Source organism: Vidua macroura, chromosome 13 (assembly GCF_024509145.1).
Source record: "Vidua macroura isolate BioBank_ID:100142 chromosome 13, ASM2450914v1, whole genome shotgun sequence".
Classification (NCBI taxonomy): domain Eukaryota; kingdom Metazoa; phylum Chordata; class Aves; order Passeriformes; family Viduidae; genus Vidua; species Vidua macroura.
In genome coordinates this window covers 15,561,342-15,581,554 of record NC_071583.1, presented here as the reverse complement: position 1 = coordinate 15,581,554, position 20,213 = coordinate 15,561,342, and the positions used below count along the sequence as shown (strand labels likewise).

Sequence of the window (20,213 nt, the reverse complement as noted above, 5' to 3'; positions counted from 1 at the left end):
GAATCTGCATCTCACAAGAGCCTGTGGTTCTCTTTTGGCTGGCTGCAGGTGTACAATGACAAATATTTCATGATAGAAATTGATGACTTGAGAGCCGAGCGCGCGAGCAGCCAGCGCTACGTTTGTCACGTCAACAGCGCCGGCATCTTCCCGGTGCAGTGGAGCCTGAAGAACGGGCTGCACCTCAGCCCCCCGCCAGGTATGTCTGTGCAGCTCCTCCTGCTCACCCCTGCTCAGCACAGCACCTGGGCACCTAGCAGCACAGGAAAGATCCAGTTCTGAAAATCAGCAGGTTTGCGTTTGGGGAACTGAGGTCTCCCAGACACGAGCATGGATTTGGGAGGATGAGGATGTCGTGCATAACAACCTGAACACTGGAATGGATGAACTGAGTGTTCCAGGCCTGAAAGAAATGTTGATTTCAGGCTTAATTAACATGATATCAGAAGCCTGTAGTCTTTGCATTGGATTTTTGCTTCTGGTCAGAATGGAACATTGTTATCCAATATTTTATAATATTTTTAGGCTATCTTATCACTCAGAAGTTAATGAACTTTTTTTTTTACCAATGGCCTATCAGGCACTGTTGCAGATTGTTGAAACATTGCTTCAGGATATAAGGGAATAGGGTAGTGTTCCTGCACTGCTGAAATATTTATTCATTTTCCCAAACTAGAAGTGTCAATGGTACTGTAAAACCTGGTCCTCTGCTCTCTTACTTGTCACCTCACAATTCAGAATGTTTTGTTTTAGCTGCTCCTTACATCAGAGGAGCAGAGACTGTAGGATGTTTGTCTTCTGGCTTTCCTTGGATAAGGTGTGAAAAGTGGCTCTACCTGACCAGCATTTCCTAGAATTTTGCATGTGAAAAGTGAAATCTCACTCTATAGGCATGTGACTGGAGGTGACAAAGATTTTAAGTTTCTGTTCACGTTTCCCTGCACATGGTGGACATTCTGAATTGTGTGAGGTCTCAAGAGCCCTACTGGCACTGGTAAAACAGAAAATGAATAATTAAATCTTTCTGTGGTTCAGCCCTTTCTGAGGAGAAGAGTCACAGAATAAGTTGGGTTGGACTGGTGAGGTCACTCCTCAAACCCTGGCTTCAGTTTTGGGCCTCTCACTACAAGGCAGACATTGAGGGACTGGAGCATGTCCCGGGAAGGGAATGGAGCTGAGAAAGGGTTTGGAGCTCAAGTCCTGTGAGGAGCAGCTGAGGGAGCAGAGGGTGCCTGGAGAAAAGGAGGCTCAGAGGGAAACTTTGGCTCTCTACAATTTTAGATTGTCATGTCAATACTATATTCTTACACTGGATTTAAAATTTTGTTTGATTTCTTAAACTGTTGTCACAGGTGTCCCTTTAAGGGGAGTGGAATAAGTGGAGCACTTGTGTCCTTGCTAATTTACTGCCAGCCTCAAACTGACATGGCAGCACACTTTGGGGCCCCATTCCCTTCAGTTATTTGCTTTTTTTTTAGATCACAGGGAAGCCAAGTATTTCCCCCAAGAAGAATATAATTTTCCTTGGAAGGATTCTCTGTCTCTTGATGGACTCCTTGTTAAGACACTTCCCTTCAGACGTGTGCAGATTTACAGCTGTTATCAGACTTGATGAGGCTCTTGGCACATCTTACTGCTCTCTTTAATGACTTAGTATTTAACATGTCTTGGGGAGAACAGCATGTTGATATTGTACACATTTTGAGTGCTCTGTTTTGAAAAAAATAGTTTCAGAGCTGACACAACAGCAGTTGCAGAAATTTTTCTTGAATTTCATCTGTACTCTGTGAAAGTGTTTAAGATGGGTAAAACTGTTAGGAGTGAAACTGCTTTCCCAAGTTTCAGTTGCTGCCCTTGTCTGCTTGGCAGATTGATGATTCAGGTTGGAGTGGTCTGACCTCACATGGCTCCCTGAAGCCCTAAGTCAGCTCACAAACCTGAGTGACCCAAACAGGTCTCAGTCTCTGTGTTCAGGTGGGTTTGAAATGAGTCTCAGCTGTTAAGCTCTAACCTTTGGCTCTTTGCTGTCCTAGGTTACCCTGGCCAGGACTTTGACTGGGCTGACTACCTCAAACAGTGCGGTGCTGAGGCAGCTCCCCAGAGCTGCTTCCCTTTGGTAAGGCTCTCCTGCAGGAAAATCTCCTCTGCTGCCTTAGTGACACCCCTGATTCCAGGGAGAGGAACCTTTTTTGTTTCTTACTTTAATTGCCTTTCCAAGTAGAATAGAGTACTTGAGCTGGAAAGAATCTGCAATGATCAATTATCCCATCCAATGCCTGACCCTCTTCCGGGCTAAGCAAAAGTTAAAACATGTTGTTAAGGGTGTTGTCCTAACACTGACAGGGATGGAGCTTTGAGCCCCTCTCTGGGAAGCCTGTTCCAGTGTTTGACCACCCTCTCAGTAAAGAGGTGCTGCCTGGTGTCCAGTCTAAACCTGCCCTGACACAGCTCAGAACCATTCCCACACATCCTGTCCCTGGAGATCAGCACTCCCTCTCCATGTCCCCTCCTCTGGGAGCTGCAGGGAGCAATGAGGTCACTCCTCATCCTCCTTTTCTCCAAACTGGACAAACCCAGAGTCCTGAGCTGTTCCTCACAGAGCATTCCTTCCAGCCCTTTCACCAGCTTTGTTGCCCTCCTCTGGACACATTTAAGCACCATAACACCTTGCCTGTGATAACTCAGGAAGCAGAAGAGATAAGAGAGTATAAATGAGAGTGCACTGAAGTAGCTGCATGCCAGCTTCCTAGATAGGAAAGCAGTGGACCAAATGTTTCAGTTGTGATAAAGCAGACTGAAAATAAATGTTTGTTTTGCAAAATTGAGATGTGTAAGAGTCTGTGGAAGAGACATAGAATAGCATCAATCATTGGCACTCCTGTAACTGTGGAAACAGGGCCTTTTAATAGACCTTATTTTCATTTACTAAGGGTACTCTTTCAATCTTCCATCCTTTCAGCTTGAAAAATTAATTCCATTGTATTAATCAATACAAAGTCATCTTAGATTAGTACCAAATAATCATTTTGCATTAACCAGTGCCTGAAGGACGTGCAAGATTTTGGGCTTTTGTTGGTTCAGTGACAGTATTGCTGTCCCCCAAAGCACAGTACCTTGTCAAGCAGGAAAGGATACTATTATACACCTGCCTTCCAGTTCCATTTACCATACTTGGGCTATTGCAGTGCTTAGGGGCAGAAATTAGAATGAATAATTACCAGTTTTTGAAGAGAGTGTTGCTGGCTATGAATTCTTGTTGCCCTTGTTCTCTCTTGTAAACTGTGGCATCTTAGAACAGGTCACTGAATTTATTATCCCTTTTCTGAGAAGAGTTGATCACTGTACGCTAGTTCCAGAATTCATAATGTATTGATCCTGTAATTACATTGCAGAGTGGCTCTGGGAAGAAGAGTCCTCTGGCTGGTACTTCTTATCTTTAATTCAAGAGCTCCAGAGTCAGATAAATATCTATTCTTATGTTTTAGGGATTTTTTAAAATATAAATGCAAAGTATATTGGTGAATAAAGTAAGACCCTGCTTATCCAAAAAATGTAAAACGAAAAGAAAGCTTCCTATTCTGCCTGCCAGAACTCAGATGAGGCAGGAATGTTATTTGCATACGTAAAGTGGATTTCCAAGTTAACATGATAGAATAGAGAACCTGGTCAGACTATTTGTCAGACTTATCACTCAGGTGGCAAGCAGCAGAGAATTTCTGATTGCTGAGAATGCACTCAGTCTTTTCAGTGAGCCTGAGCATCCTTATTTTTTGAGGACAAATAAATTCTTTGCTAGGTCTAAATTCATTGTAGTTCTTGATATATCTTACTTGTTTACAGTGTGCTAATTATCTGAAATCTCCTGTGCCAGTGTTGAGTATCTTTCTGTGTTATTCAGGCACTGAGGGTTTTGTGTTGCTCCTGTCCATGGATATTCATATCCTATCCTGGATACACAGCTGGTGTCTTACTGAAGTGTTCTGGCTTTTTCCTAGTTATCTTCTGACCATGGATTCAAAGAGAACATGAAACTGGAGGCTGTGAACCCAGTTGATCCTGAAGAAGTTTGCATTGCTACAGTCACCAAGTTAAGGGATTCATACCTCTGGCTTCAGCTGGAGGGTAAGCTGATTTGGGGGAAGAGAGGAGTGCTTGCCCATCACTACACTTGCTTGTAGCGCCATCCCCAAACCTGAGGAGTATTTGAAGCAAACTCACTGTGTACAGAATATGGGCAGCAAGGCACTGTTTCCTCAATGAAATCATAGTCAAAACCCACTTGCATTGTCTGTTTCCAGTTTGCCTTGGCTGGCACTGCTTATTTAAGCCAAAAATGGCATTTGTGCATTGCAGAGTCAGTGCTGGGCTCATGCACCGTGCAAAGTGCTGAGCGGGGCCTTGTGGAAAGCAGAGGCCTTGTGACAGTTTCACAGATGAGTGACTTGCATTCTGAGCAAGCCTTGGCCAGACCTGGGAAGGAAAGTTTCTTCATTAAGATAGAGTAAGCCTGTGTCAGCTGTTCTCCATTATAATCCCATTTCTTGATTGGAAGTACATCAGCATGCACTTACTATGCACTGTGCATCTCTGCTAAACTGCGGAAGGAAAATTCCCATCTCCAGCCTTTAGGAGGAAGTAAATGAGGTCAGGAAAGAATCTGGTCAGTAAAAGGGGATGAATAAATTATTGTTATTGTGTTCCAGATACACCATAAATCAAAGCAGCTTCACTAACAAACGTGCAGCAAATGTTAACCAAATTAGGGGGTTTATGACTTGTTTCAATTTTTCCTTTTCTAAACTGAACAGGCTCCAAGAAACCCGTCCCTGAGTGTATAGTGAGTGTGGAATCAATGAATATATTTCCAGTGGGTTGGTGTGAGACGAATGGATATCAGCTCAGGCCTCCTCGCAAAGCAATAGGTACCAGTTCTCTTCTGTTTGCAGTGTTGGGATAGAGCTGGTGAGACCTGCCAGAGCAAATTACTGCTGAATTATTGCTGGCATCGCTGAGTTTGGAGACATTCATCATGCACAGAGAATCTGTGTGTTGCACAACTGTCCCCCTGGCTGTTGGGGCCAGTTGGAAGCCCTACAACTTCAAACCCCACCGTGTTGGCGTGTCCTGCACGCTGTGGGGACAATCCATTGGCCATAACAAAGAAATCCTGCCTCTGTGTGAACACCCCCCATGCTCTGCATTTACTTCTGTCTGAGCTGTTCTTACCATGTGTCTGACCCTGATACTGATTTTAAATGTGCACTTGTGCAAAGTAGAGTTAATGCCATAACAAAACAGGGTGGATTGTGTGCACATTTGGAGTCAAAATAAAGGGGACTGATTTTCTCAATGGGCCAGGTAGTGATGATCCTTAATGACAAAGTGCTGAAGAGTAAACCCTACCTTTTTAACTACACTAGGAGGTAGAATAAGACATTTTTCTCTCAGCTGGTTAGTGAGGCATGTTTGTTAAAGTTTAATGGGGGTTGGAGAAACTGAAGAATTTCTTCAGTTTTCATTAAGTAAGATAAGAAAATTTTTAGATTGAAATGAGCTGTCATTTTCTGCAAGTCAAAGCAAGAGAAATTAATCTGCTTGCACTGCCAAGGACAGATGAGGAAGAAGGGGGGATCCTAATTAGATAAAAGATGATTTGAAAAAAAAATCCAGAAGTTTGTTGGGGCTAAAGCCTGAATTGCTTAAGAGGCATAATGTTGCATTACCTTGTTTTATTTTACTACCTGGTTGTGAAAGCCAGAATTAGCAAGTGGACCCATCACCTAAATGACTGACTTGGTTGCAACAGTGTTTTCCTGCATAGCAATTGGCATTAAGTCATTTCTAACCAGCTGATTTTATTCAATTTCAAAGTTAAAGTGCTGAAGTTACCATGCCAGTAAAGTGGCACATTGGGCTGAAGAACATAACCTTTGGGTGCTGCAAAAGAAAGCATGTCATTCCTTTTTTGACTGGTAGTACAGGTGCTTTAGGGGCTCTGATGCAAATAAAGAGGCACAGAAGGTTAAAATTCATAGAAAACTGGGCATATGCATGCTTGATTTAAAGAATTTTTAATGGAAGTTGAAGTAAACCTTCTTGATTCTCTTCAAATTACTTGGGCCAGTGTACCTCCAATGCAGCTGGGTCAATTGTCTGACACTGCAGTGATGGGAACATAGATCCCTTTTGCTGTATAACTTAAAGAAATGAGTCCACTATACATATATATATATATGTATATATAAAACAATATATATTTATTCTAGATGCTTCATTTGTTTGCCTCTCATATTTTGCTCTTTTTTTCTCTTTCAGTAAACAAGCAGAAAAAAATTGCAGTAGTTCAACCAGAGAAACAGTAAGTAACAGGTTATTTGCTGTTATTTTTTGTTGAGTTTTTTCTCTTTATTTTTCAATTGGAAAATATGCTGTGTTAGAGAAGATGTAGATTTGCAAAAGTGCTGTACTGAGGGTTGACAGATTCCACAGTCCATTTGTGTTAATGCTGGTAGATTCTACTGATGTTCGAAAGGAACTCTTGCACTATAGTAGGAGGAGATAGAAATCCTGGAATTTGGTTTTTTGTAATTGTTCCTTCCCAGATGAAATTTAGCCCAAAGCAGGCAAATAGAAGAGTTCTGCTAATATCTACAGTTAGTCTAGAAACTCTGTGTCATGCATGTGGAACTCAGTCTTGTGAGCCTGCTCAGAAATGCTCCATGGAATGCTCACAGTTGGCTTTATTGACTCTTACAGCTTTACAAACACCAGAGCTGTCAGTAGTCCTGCCAGTGTTTGCATTGCTCCTAAAATACTGAGCAGACTGTTCCCCCATGTTTTGCCCTTGGGATTCTTACCAGAGTACTGGAGTCATTTTGGTTGTATTTTGTTTAAAACCCAGCTTTTTCAGAATGCATAAGGTGAGGCTACACTGCCTTGTGCTGTGAAATGGAAGTTAAAAGGAGCCAGGGGATGTAAACTCCTGTGGGTAGCTTTGGGAGGCGTCTCACCATGGTGGCCCATGGACTTCAAGCAAGGAAGGATTGCTGCTGGCTGTAGCAGGACAGAAGCACTTTCCAAATGGAATTTTGTAGTTTCTGCATGTTATTGTGAAACAGGGGAGGTATAAAAAACAGGATAATAAGGCTGGAGCTGAGGAAAAAATGTGTTATGGTGTTTTAGTAACAGAGAGGTGACTGTCATGACTATGTCTGTTTTCCCAACCTCCTTCTTTCAATTTCAGAATTTTATCTTCAAGGACAGTTCATGATGGACTAAAGAACCAGGAACTGAACTCTTCTGACTCAGGTATTGATCACAGAGGTCAGACTAACGAAGGCAATATCCTGTAAGAGTTCATCTGCTCAGTCCTGTTAGGGGAGGGAAGAGGAGGACAGAGTTTGAAGATTTTCATCCCTTGATGATTTGTTGAACTTCAAAAATGAATGAAACAAACAAAAACCTGCAGTTACTTGTGTTCTGCATTTCATATGTGCAGTAAGCCTGGAAATCAGATTCTTACACCAGAACATTGCCCCTCCAGCAGAGGATATGTGAAGCTGAATGTGTACTGTGACCGTGCAGGTGACCTTCTACTGTCACCTGTTTCAGTTTGATAATGTGGGAGAAGCAGGTGTGCTCTATCTGTGCTCAGAGTTGGATTCTGGCTTTGGGAAGCAGATTTCTGTTTTTTTTGTTAACTTCATCATGATGATAAACAAAACCAATCCAAACAGCAAACTGCTTTGTGTGCCAGATGGCAAAATCTGATTTTCTCAACTGTTGCAAGAAGGAATGTGATGAATAAGTACATCTGCTGGTGGAAGTCATACAGATCCATCCATTTGGCAACACAGTGCCTCCTCCTCTGCTGTTTTCTGTACAGTGAAGTGCACATCTGAAGCTTCACTGAAAGCAAGATAAAAATGATGTGTCCTTGTTTATAATTTTAATTGGCTCTTAATAGAGTCATAATATAAATTTGACTTCATTTATTTATCTGCTAGTTTTCAACTGCTGAATTTAAGGTCTTTAAGTGGTAGTGTTGCTCAATCAATAAAAACTACAACACTGCTGGGTAAAACAATATTGGTTTTGTACGTAAGTGTATTGCAATATATGCTAATACTTGAATTTTGAGCAATGCTGAACCATTAAATAGATTCAGAGAACTTGATGTCACTTCATCAAAGGTCAGTCTATCAGTTGCTGCATCTTTTGTATGCTAATCAAAGGAAAAGAATCTTAAAATGCAAAAGAATGTGATACTACAGTTTAGGATAAACAGTGGAGAATAACTGCCAGATTCTCTGGTGGCAGAAGTTTGGGGGAGAGAAAATTTACTGGAAAATCTTTCTGTAATTGCTGTGTAGGAACTGCTTCTGCTACCAAAGAGCTGGGATTGTCTTGGTCTTTGTTGTTCTTACTGGTATGATACCATGAAGCAGCAGACTAGCCAGGAGGGAATGTTTCTTTTCTGATACATGACCATCTTTATTTACTGCAGTTTGACAATTTGCAAGCACGGGTGTGAAGTATGAAAAATGTTTTGACAACGTGGAATAACTAATGCTGCCATTGCAAACGTGACACAGAAACTACCTCAAATCCCTGTCACTCAAGACTTTTTCCCCTCCTTTTTTTACAGCAGATAAACTGTTAGGTACTGCGAGATTCTTTCCTGGGGTATTTGCAGTGTGTGATTTAAATGTTTGTTTTCTCATTTCTCACTTCTCAGTGGTAATCAATGGCAAGTACTGCTGCCCAAAGATCTACTTCAACCACCGGTGCTTCTCGGGGCCTTACCTGAACAAAGGCAGGATTGCAGAGCTTCCCCAGTCCGTGGGACCTGGGAACTGTGTTCTGGTGCTGAAGGAGGTGAGCTGGATGGATACACTGCAAAAAGCAGTGTATCTCAAACACCAGAGTGTCTCTCTGGTTACAGATGGGTCATTCAGAAATTTAAGCTGATGATAAGGAAAGAGTGTCTTTTTGCATATAATAAAGTATAAATCATGAATGGTTTTATGAATGGCTGATAAGAGTAAAAGCCTCTCATTTATCTAAGTAACACTCAGCCTTCTACTGCTAAATTTTATTTTCTGTTAAAACAATATAATCTGTAATTACCACAATCAAAGGAGTTAATATCTTTTTATAGCTGTAATAAATGTTTCCATTTTAATTAAAAGAATTTAGCTGGAGATAATCCCAGAATTCCTTTATGGTTTGCACTGTTGATGGTAAAACAGAGGAAATACAGATTTTCTTAGTCAAAATGGCAAACTATATTCAGTAATTAGGAAGTGAAAAGAGTTATCTGTGCTTTATAAGTTAGATACAATTTGCATAGATCAGGTGAAATTACAGTTTGGCTTCTTAATGTAATTGAGGGAGGAGGAGGCCATTCTTTAATGCCAGAGAGCTTCTTCTCCAGAAGGTGTTTCACAGCAAATTTACAGATACTTTAATGTAATAATTATTTTTCTGAAATTTCAGAAAAGATCATGAGTTGGTTATTATCTGACCTGAGAGGCTGGAAATTTCCCAAGACATAACTAACTGGATATGCACACTTGAGCTGTCATGAAATGATCACTTTATATTTAAGAATTGGCTCAACATACCTGGAATTTTTACCTTCCCTCCAAATATCTTAACTGGGAGAGACCTTAAGAAAGACTTTCTGGCAGACATGCTGTAAAACAAGAGTCTGGTTGTCAAGAATCAAACAGACTATTGAAAAAGGTCCATTTTTGCATGCAGAAAAGTACCCTATCCCTCCTGCCTGTTTCAGTATTTTATTGTAAGAACTGCAAAAGAGCAGATGTGAAATTCTGTGGCAGCTTCATTTAATCTTGAAGGTTTATTCTGCTTCATTGCCTGAAAGCAGAAAGTATGCACAAATCCTGCTGATGTGCAGATGCTGAGTGGTGCTGAAAGTTCAGCCAGTATGCTCAGTTGTATTCATTTCAGTTGTGAGTGAGTCTTGCTCACTGTAGGAATCCTAGAGAGAGTTTGGTGCTTGCATTATATTTCATACTTTCCTTTGATTTCTGGACTGCTGCATTAGTAGCAATAAAACTGCAAATTTGTAATGTCAAGGTTGTTATGCAGCCAGTTGGGAATGATTTGGAACAAGCACATAGTGAGCATAAAAAGTACAATTAGAGTGCACACTTTGTACTATCCCCCACTAACTTCTGACTATTCACAACTTCCAAGTTACTTTACAGTACTCAAGAAATTATCATTTTATTAAAATACAGACCTTATCTTAGTTCTTGGAAGCAAAACAGGTGAGAGTTTAGGATTCTGCACTGTGGTTTTGTTGTTAGCAGGCAGCAAAATCCTGCAGCGCTTTTTGGCACATCTTCACATGACATATACAATCTTTAAGATAATCACTCAGATTTAGCCAAGGTTATGCAAGTTTGGGAGTTCTCAGCCCCAGGCATTAATTTAGTGATGTGTAATTCAAGGGCAATGACTTGGAAATTGCTGGATACACTCGTGACTCTGCAGACAAATTCTGAGGGCTGGGAAGGCCCAAAGTGTCGGCTGCTCTCAGTTCATTTTGGCACTGTCAGGAGGTATCTGTAATCCTGCTGTGAATGAGTGCTTTGATGCTAGATAGGAGTGAATAGGAGTAATTTCCTATTCTGCCCTGGCACTTTAAAACAGATTTATTGTACAAATAACTTACACATGTTTTCTGCTCTTCCCTCCCGCACTGTAGGTTCTCACTTTATTGATCAACGCCGCCTACAAACCCAGCCGCGTCCTGCGAGAGCTGCAGCTGGATGAAGAGGCTGCCTGGCATGGCCATGGAGAGACCCTAAAAGCCAAGTAAATTCTTCTCCTGTTCCCTGGCTTGTCAGTCCCAGTAGCTGTTCTCTGCAGGCTGTGCTTTAGCTTACGTTTCAGGGAAGGAAAAATCGCTTAGAACATATTAAGATGCAAACAGCCATTAAGTGTTGAATTCTTTATAAATTTCTTTGAGTCCTGGTGGAGTGCATGTGATTTTAATGCTCCATAATTAGGCAGTGTACTCTGCTACAGGCATGTGAGCAGCTAGAGACTGGTGTGGCACTGGTACAACATTGTACTGACAGACCTGTGGGTGAGGTTTAAGATTATTGAATTCACCTGAAGATAATTGTCAGTGTTTTAAAGCAAAAACATGTACTGCTTGGAAAGCTTCTCAGGCATTTCCACACAAACTTCTTAGTGGAAAAAGATTCTTCAGAAATAAAGTTAGAAGCATTGAAATGGCCTGACATGGATGTCTTTCTACAGGAGTCTACCCTAAAGCACTCCCAGTTTTCCTGCCGAGCTTTTTGGGTTGAAGCTTCTTTGCAAGATTACTTTTACAGCTAGGAAAAGAGCACTGAACGTATTTGCATATATTTGATAAGTCCAGATATTCCTTTATAGTCTAGGGATGTTTTGTAATTAGGTCACTGTGTTTGCATATTAGAGATTAGATTTTTCCCACTGCACACTTCCCTGCATAATTTTGAACGTGTCAGTAATTCTTTTGTTGGATCGGTTTCATGTATAAAGACATCTTTCCATATATTGGAGGACTGCTCTGAATTGGGCAATAGGAAGATGACAAAGGTTAGTGTAAATAGAAGGTGTAGCTGAGGAATACAGAAAAAAACCATTTGTTTAGTCTTGTTGAAGTTCCTGTTTGCTTTGTTTTGTCACAGTAGTGACACCAGGGGTATCTGGACTATGATGATACAGCTGGTTTTTACAGGGTATTAACTAGGTACTTGCAGGCCTGCAACATCTCTGGTAGATATCAGCACATGCTCATAGCTGTGCTGGGAGGACAAAGCAGAAATGCTGAGCAGTTCTGGCAGATATTGCACAGTGCAGCTCTTTCAGTGTAATGGCAATGTTGGTGAACAAAAAGAAATAATTTCTTCATTTAAATCAAACAGGAGCAGTATGTGGAGTCATGCAAGTGACTGTCCCAGGGAATTGTTTAGCAGTTGGACAAAAGCTGATTGGAAATGTGGCAGTGGTCCCCTTGCCTCCATAAGATGAGCACAGAAAGGCTCACCAAAAGCTGTCTGCTGTTACCTGAATGAGCTCAGTGGGTGCTCTCAGCCTTGATTTGAGGAACCAGCTGTCCATGTCACAGTGGGCATTTCTGCAGTCCCATAAAAGCAAAGAGAGAGCAAACCATCTGTGAACAAAGAAAACAAAACATCTGAATTCTGGGACAGTCCCTTCAGATGGTGTTTTGTAGCTGTTGATGAGGCAGTGTTGCTGTGTTTGATACTGCAGCCACCTCTGTGATGGATTTTCTTTATTTGGGGATCTGTCATAAGAGACAGGAGCCCCTGTTTCCTGCACTTGGCAGTCCATAAAGTTCATCATTGCTCATATTTTTTCTCAGTTTGATCTCAGTATTTTTGTACACCTTTCAAGGAAGTCCTTTTATCCTGGTAATTAGAAGATTCTTAATTATGCCCTTATTTTCAATGCTAGATACAAAGGTAAGAGCTACCGTGCGACCGTGGAGGTTGTGAGGACGGCAGATCGGGTGGCAGATTTCTGCAGGAAAACCTGCATCAAGCTGGAATGTTGTCCAAACCTCTTTGGCCCTCAGATGGTGCTGGATAAGTGTTCAGAGAACTGCTCTGTCCTGACAAAGACAAAATACAGTGAGTAGTTCCCTGATCCACACCAAGGTGGAGTTTGGAGTGTTATATTTTAGTTGCTTTTGGCTTTGACTCCAGAAGGAGCAGCTCAAGCTCTACATAAGAGAGGCCTACAAAATATTCATGTTCCAGTGTGTAGGGGGAAAAAAAAATAATTCTGAATTAAGTGGTAGAACCATGGCTTAACTTCTGTTGTGTGCTTAAAACTTCATCTTTTTAAAACAACTTTTGGGACAAGAACTGACTAATGTTGTAATTTAACTGGCATTATAACTGATTTTGCCAATTTGTGGTGGGGAAAAAAATGTAACACCTTCAAGCTCTTTTCTTAGTTTTTAGGGTTTTTGTAGACTGGCTTTAACCATTTGACACTGTGAGAACAAGCAGTGCATTGAGGATATATTTAAAAACTACAAATCATCATAAAAAGCACCATTAAATTGGACCAAATCCTTGATTTTTGTATAAAATAGGATCATTTGGGGGCTTCCCTGAGATGGAGGGAGTAAAACTTTACAGGGCAAACAAAACTGATCAGCAACTCTTGTTCCTTAAACCAATTTGAAGTGGAAAATACAGATTTTGAAGTTTTGCAGAACTGGGATTCCTATTGGGAAGTGCTCTTCTACTGATTTTCCAGTCTTGATGAGGGGCAAGCATAAGTGGTGCCACTGAAGGTGCATTTCAGCACTGTGCTCCTTTCTTCTGTCCTGGTAGCACACTATTATGGAAAGCGGAAAAACAAGCGGATAGGTCGGCCCCCGGGTGGCCACAGCAACCTGGAAGTAGCCATGAAGAAACCAAATAAAAGACGGAAGAGACGAAAACATTTCTTTGTTCATAAGAAAAAACGTTCTTCTACGTCCGTGGATAACACTCCAGCTGGATCTCCCCAGGTAGGACACTGCCAGCAGTGCTCACAGATCTGGGATGTGACCTTTGACTTCTTAATTTGAAACAGCAAACGTTAGGTCCTTGTAACTTCGGGGTTACAGCTGCCTCCTTTTCTTTTTTCCAAACTCTTCAGGGCAGTGGGGCAGAAGAGGAGGATGACCAGGATGAGGTGGATGAAGAGTCTCTGACTGAGGACAGCACCTCGGAGCACCAAGACGAGCTGCTTGAAGAATCAGAGGTGTCAGAGAAGAAATCCCTATCATCATCTCCCACCCAGAGTGAACTGTCTCATTCCCTGGCTCAGGACCGAGACAAGCGGAAGAGGAAGCTCAGGACCTTCTCCTTTTCTGATGATGAAAATAAACCTCCTTCGCCAAAGGTAACTTGGGATGTCAATTTCTGCCCTGGCTTGCTCCCTGCTGAGCAAGCACCAAAATCTTGGGGGTATTAACCACAATATGTGTGTTCTCTGTTTCCTCGTGAAGGGAGTTGTGAAAACTCTACAGAATAATTAAAATCCGTGATGTTTGTTATGGTTGAGTCATAGGACTGTAATAAAGACTAAGCATATGTGATATTTTGGGAATTCTTTTGGCTTGTTTAGGACATAAAGATGGAAGTTGCTGAAAAGCTGCAGCTCGACAGTAACCCTCTGGAATGGAGCGTGGCTGATGTGGTACGATTCCTCAAATCCACTGACTGTGCTCCACTGGCAAGGATTTTCCTTGATCAGGTATCATTTTCTGTCTGTTGGATGCTGAATCTGTCACTTGGCTTCTTGTCCCCTAAGGAGTCAGAAAAAGAATTTTTTTTTAATAGGGTTCTGAGGAAACAAATACTTGTTCAACCTGCAGCAGTTTGAGAGGAGAGTTCAGGGAATGACCAGAATTTTCAGGTTTCTCACTACTGGGGGAAGGATATTTTGGTCTGAAGACCATGTGAATCCTAAAACTAACAATAATGCCTACAACAAAACACCATGACAAGAGTCAACATTTTATTTGCATCTTAGTTAAAATTTGCCATAAATCATTGTCTATTAAAACTGTACTATTACAGCTAACGGTTAGGGTGGTTTGTGGTGGTGGATGTTCCAGATATACTTCACCTTGTGGAACCTTTATTTCTACATAAAGATGCAATGGTTGGTTAAAATTACTTTCTGCATGAAATTCCTGTGGCTTCTATTGTTGGGTTGTATTTTTTGCAGTAGTATCTCCTGAGAGTCTGTGCCTCAGTGGATTTGAGCTGGCATTTTAAGAAAGGAGTTAATTTGTTGTGTGTGAGAGAGATTTTTAAGCTGCCTGGGGAAACATGAAAGAAACATCTAATTCACAAAGAATCACAAATCTGAAATTACAGCAAGTCAAAGCTGAAGGAGCAGGAAGAATAACAACAAAGTCACTATGGAATTTTTGTCTTCTGACAGGAAATCGATGGCCAGGCACTGCTGCTGCTGACCCTGCCCACTGTTCAGGAGTGCATGGACTTGAAGCTTGGACCAGCTATTAAACTCTGCCATCACATTGAGAGGGTCAAACTTGCCTTCTACCAGCAGTTTGCAAACTGAGGAGCAGCCAAGTTGAAGTGGACCTTTGAAGCACAACTACAAAAACATGCTCCTTCCTCTCTAGCAAGTAAAGCCAAATGAACTTAAAATGAGGCCCTGGTGACCTAAAAGTGTGTGTCAGCCTCAATTTTTTCTATTTCAACAGAAGGAAGACAACATCTAGAGCAAAATGCCAATGCAAACACAGGGGCTACTCTACCAGCTGCCAGCTCGGGAACACAATAGTCTCTTGCTCTATGGTTCCCTTTTTTTAATGTATTTTTTAATGATGACAGAAAAGCCTCCTCTTGTGGGAAATGACATTTCAATAGTTCTGTTGGCACGGAACTTTAAAAGGAGAAACAGATGCTGTTTACGTTCGCATGTAGGCTGCCAGAAATAACCTTTCTGTTCCTGATGTTTCACATAATCCCCTGCCCTCCCTGTGGATGAACACTTGCTTTACCACAGCACTGACTTTGGAATGTGTTCTTTGCACATTCGTGTGTTAATGTTGAGATTTTTAATGAATTTGTTCATTGTTAGGACAACAATGTGGCCACAGGGTTCTGAATGTACAGTATAGCAAGAGTGTGGTTCCTTTTGAAGGTTTTTTTTTGTTTGTTTGTTTGTTTTGGTTTGTTTCACTGTTGTTGGTTTTGCTTTTGTTTTTACTACCTCTGTAGCCTGAACAGTAGAAGTGATGAACTAAAAAGGGAGGGAACTGCTCTTTCTGGACACGTGGTCCGTGGCTGCACAGCAGTCTGGCTTCTGTGGGCATGTCCAGAGTGCAAACCAATGTCAGCTTCTGTTCCAAAGCTTTAGCTGAAACTTCTGTAGGCATAACCTGGATGTTTCCTTTTTTCAGATGTCAGAAAACTGAATTATTTTGCACTTCTCTTACAGGCAGGCTGTAGGACATGAGGAAGGAAAGAGAAAGTGCCTCTGCATTTTCTATATTTGGGTTGTCAGATTTTTTTTTTCTTTATTGTATGAAGTTATTTCCTTTTTCTTCTAGCAAACAATTGGGCCATGTACCTAGAGCCTGTCAGCAGACTTTTGCTTTGCTACCTGAACATCTATTTAGAGAATACACTGAGGAAACTGTAATCAGTAGAGGACTGCAACATAGCTCTGCCAGTGTTTGCATTCTGGAAACTCTTATGAGCTTGACTTTGTATTTTTAACTATCTACAGATGCTCAGGATCAGACTTGATGAAAATTTGGTGGGTTGGCACAAAGGGATTTGTGTGCTTTTATTACAGAAAAGGAAAAGGACCAGTGGGACATCTTAGTTCCATCAGTAGACTCACAGTAGGATGAACTGCTGATTTTAATTTTCCATGGTAATAAAACCCAATCAGCCACTTGCTGTAGGCCAGTGCTTTACACTTGGAGTAACAGGGCTTACGTTACTTTCCATTAAACGTGTGGGGAAACTCACATCAGGCTCAAGATCTGCAGTAAATAAGTGTTGAGTTTCAGCTGGCTTGCATTCATTCACTCTGCCTATTCTCAGAGTGTTTGGAGGAGCACAGGCAGGAGCTGGATGTGTGCAGTTCTGCTCCTTCATGTCCTATTCAAATCCATCTCTGCAGGAAGCCCCTTAACTACAAATGTGTGTGAGTTAGAAAGGTGCTTGCTGCAGGAATGGGTTTAGGAAAGATGCAATTATTGGGTTCTGATGAACAGGGATTACTCTGGTCAAATGGAATGACTGGAGTGTCCCTTAGGCCCAGTGTGATTGGCCATTCCAAAGCTGTGAGCTGCAGGATTAGCAAGGATGTGGTCTGTGGGCTGAGAGCTGAGTTGGCACAGCCTGAGCTGGCACTTTACCTGCCACTTTGGTGTTGAGGGGGAGCTGCCTCCAGTGAAAACTGCTGGGACTAAGCAGAGCTCAGTAACTGGGGGTGGTTGCTTTTGCCCCTTGGAGTAACTGCCTAGTCAAGGCAGAACTAGTCACACAGTTATTAAAATCAGATTTTTTTTTTCATTCCAGAATCAAAATGTAAATGTCAGATTATTTATTAGCTGAATATTCCTGACGGAGGGCAGTGTGTAGCTAGGACAATTTTTCTCCCACATTGTAAGCAGAGTGTGAAGACACAATTAAAGTGAAATCAGTGTCCCTTTTTCCTCCTTACACCGGATATGTGGCCAATAAATGGATGTTTTAGCTCTTCATATTATGCTTAGATCATTTGCCTGTACTCCAGTCCCTTAGGACAAACTCATTCATAAGCCATTAGGCTTGAAAAAATTTCTAAAGAAACACTGCTGCTTTGCTGTCAGTATCTTGTCTTGAGAAATTTGACCAGTGGAGAACTTCTGGGCTGAAAGATGATGCAGTAGAATTCCCAGAGTTCTGTTGTCCTGATGCCTGGCAGGATTGACCTGCATAGCCAAGAGATGTTGCTTCCACCTTTCCCCATAGACAGATGTCTTTTTAAGTAGTTGTCAGGAGAGAACAGAGCTGAACGTGTCATTTAGTGGACCTGTTACATGGTGCCTGGGGTTTTAAATACAAATGTCATACTTCCTTTTCTGAGTAAATAAAGCAGTCAGCAGTTTCAGCCGTTAGTGGGATACTTACTGGTCACCTTTGGCATGTTTTATAGGCTGGATTTTTCTGCCTTGTTTTGGGAGGCACTGACAGTCTGGTCCCAATGGGATCTATTTTTGTTGAGATTTTCAAAAGGGATGTTTTCATTATTTGTGAAATGTTTTTATGCTGCACACGGGTACTGTACACTCTGTTTCCTGGAAAAAAATGCACTCTGTTTTATTGCTGGATTTAAAAGGGATAATTGGGGCTTTATCTTGATGGATGGTGTTTCTATTTGACTCTGTTTCAAGTTTCTCTATGCGTGGCAGATGACACAACTGCACTTGTTCATCTTACTCCAGTATGACTTGAAATTAGCTCACGTGCTGCTTTAGTCACTCTGTTTCTTCAAAACTGGATTTTGTGTAGCTGGTGGCTGAATCTTGGATTTGGGTGACAGCAGTGTTTCACCATCAGAAATCACTGGGACTGCAGTAATTTAGGGTTCAGGGGTTTATGCTGTCCTCTGGCACATAATTCACCATACAGTACAACAAAGCTGGAGTCCAGGAGAAAGTCATTGATGTCCCAAAAATGTCTTCAGTACAAGAAAATGAACTCTCCACTGAGCCTCGTGTACTGTTAATGTGACTGGTAACAGGAATTTACCATTGGCTTGACCCACTGAGGGTTGGTGTTCATGCTTCTCATATTTTCATATGCATTGTGCAGTCTTGGGTTTGCACATTGTAGCTTTAGAAACCTGGTGGTGCCACTTTGATTGTGCTAAGCTTAGCCTTTTTAGGCAGGAGGATTTTGTTGGGTCACTGTTGTGTGCTTTCTGCACCAACTCAAGGATTCTGTAACAGAGAAGTATTTGACCTCCAAAAATGCCATGGAGGTTTAATGTGGTAGAATTATTCCCAAAGCACAAGCAGCTTGCAGTCCATCCTAAACTGAAAGCACTCTTTCCAGGAGAGGAGAGGTACAGCTCTGATCTTGGTGAATGAAGACTACTTTTTTCCTATCTCTAAGCATTTCTGAAAGTTCCTCTTTGAGGAATGAAACAAAAGGCAGATTAATTTCTGTGTTGTGTAGAACTCCAGGAGTGTTTGCAGTCTCTCCTGGGGTTAATGGAAACAGTACATAAAGAGTTTGGGAGTGGTTTTAAAGATTACATTCTCTGTCACAACTTTTAGCAGTATTTTGTTGTTGTTTTAGGATTTGCTAGTGTTTGTTCTTTATTCCAGTGATGCTTTAAAGGAGGGAAGGAGTATTTAGCTGCTAGGTCCACAGAAGTGTAAATATATTTACAGTCAATTGGACTGAGCACTCCATTCTTCTGTATGAAGTACAAGCCTTGGTACTCCCTTAGCAGAAAGCCCAGTGGCTTGTGAGATTTTTGAATGTAATGGAATAGGCTTCAAAACTACCGAGCTCGAGTTGGAGACTGGATACCTTTGGACCAAATCTGTTGTTACTAGATGAAGTAGCCTTACCAGAAAGCCAAAAATATGATCCTGTACAAAGCTACTCCTTAACCAGTTCTGTCACAAAGTGTCAGCCTGATTACTGCCTACTGTGAGCTCAGATTACCTAAAAGTAACTAAGCACAAAGACATAGGCTCGGTCAGGAGAATTCAGATGTAGGATGAAGGCTCCCCTTCCAAGGGATTGTGTGCTGACCCCTTGTTTCAGAGTGCTGCTGCCCTTCCCCAAACATGCATGTAGCCTTGTTTTCAAAGGCAGCCTTTTGGGTGAAGGATTGCAATGGGACTTGGGAACACCAGAGACAACAAGCCTCCTTTATTGTTGTAAAACCAAAATGCCAATCTGTATGCAACACAATGAAAATGAGTTAAGGTTAGTGACACTTTGTCTCCACGGTCATTTGTAACTTCCTCAGCATGGTATGTTTTCTGAAATGCACCAGACATGCAAGTGGACTTTTGATGAGAAGACAAAGTTGCTCTGTTCAGGTGCCCAGCCAGCAGTGTTTGGCTCAGCTTTAAGCCATGGAAGCGAGCAGATCTTGTGCTGACAAAGTCCCAGGACAGTGGGTCTGAGTGACTTAGCACAAACAATGGCACCCCTGGCCTGGCACAGACCCGGGGAAGCAGCCCTGGAGCTCGGGGACAGCTCGTGGCACAGGGTCAATACTGAGCTCTGGGCACAAAGGAATTCTCACCCACTCTGAAAGTTGTTGAGCACCAGTTTCCAAGAAACCTCATGGCAAAAGAAACAAAAATTCTGGAGGTGTCATGTTTCTCCTCTCCTTTTTATTTTTTTTTTTAATTTCTGTTTAAAATAAATTTAAAATAATATCTATAGACAATCAGAGGTCTTCTAGGAATCTCTACCCAAAAGGGTGCCAGCTCCACACCTGTGGGCCTCTTTCTTATACTAACTCATTGGAACTGATGCACTTTTCCTGTATTTTGCCTTTTTTAATTAGCTGCTTGTTCTTAAACAAAGATTTAAATGCATATTGTGTTGTGTCCCTTCTGCTTGTTTTACCTTTCTTTATCTTTTAAAAGAAAAACTATA

General features: G+C 41.6%; 1 protein-coding gene across 1 annotated transcript in view; it reads left to right on the top strand.

Moving 5' to 3' along the window:
* SFMBT1 (Scm like with four mbt domains 1) overlaps window positions 1-15,816 on the top strand; it is a 65,882-nt gene extending 50,066 nt beyond the window's left edge. Inside the window, exons 9-21 of the mRNA XM_053989275.1 lie at window positions 49-199; window positions 2,034-2,116; window positions 3,996-4,122; window positions 4,809-4,922; window positions 6,316-6,358; window positions 7,244-7,308; window positions 8,738-8,877; window positions 10,739-10,848; window positions 12,505-12,680; window positions 13,395-13,573; window positions 13,705-13,950; window positions 14,176-14,304; window positions 15,001-15,816. Of these exons, the coding sequence (XP_053845250.1) occupies window positions 49-199; window positions 2,034-2,116; window positions 3,996-4,122; window positions 4,809-4,922; window positions 6,316-6,358; window positions 7,244-7,308; window positions 8,738-8,877; window positions 10,739-10,848; window positions 12,505-12,680; window positions 13,395-13,573; window positions 13,705-13,950; window positions 14,176-14,304; window positions 15,001-15,141 (1,704 nt within the window). The 3' untranslated portion in view covers window positions 15,142-15,816. The remainder of the gene's footprint in view (window positions 1-48; window positions 200-2,033; window positions 2,117-3,995; window positions 4,123-4,808; window positions 4,923-6,315; window positions 6,359-7,243; window positions 7,309-8,737; window positions 8,878-10,738; window positions 10,849-12,504; window positions 12,681-13,394; window positions 13,574-13,704; window positions 13,951-14,175; window positions 14,305-15,000) is intronic.
* Window positions 15,817-20,213: the final 4,397 nt, after the last annotated feature.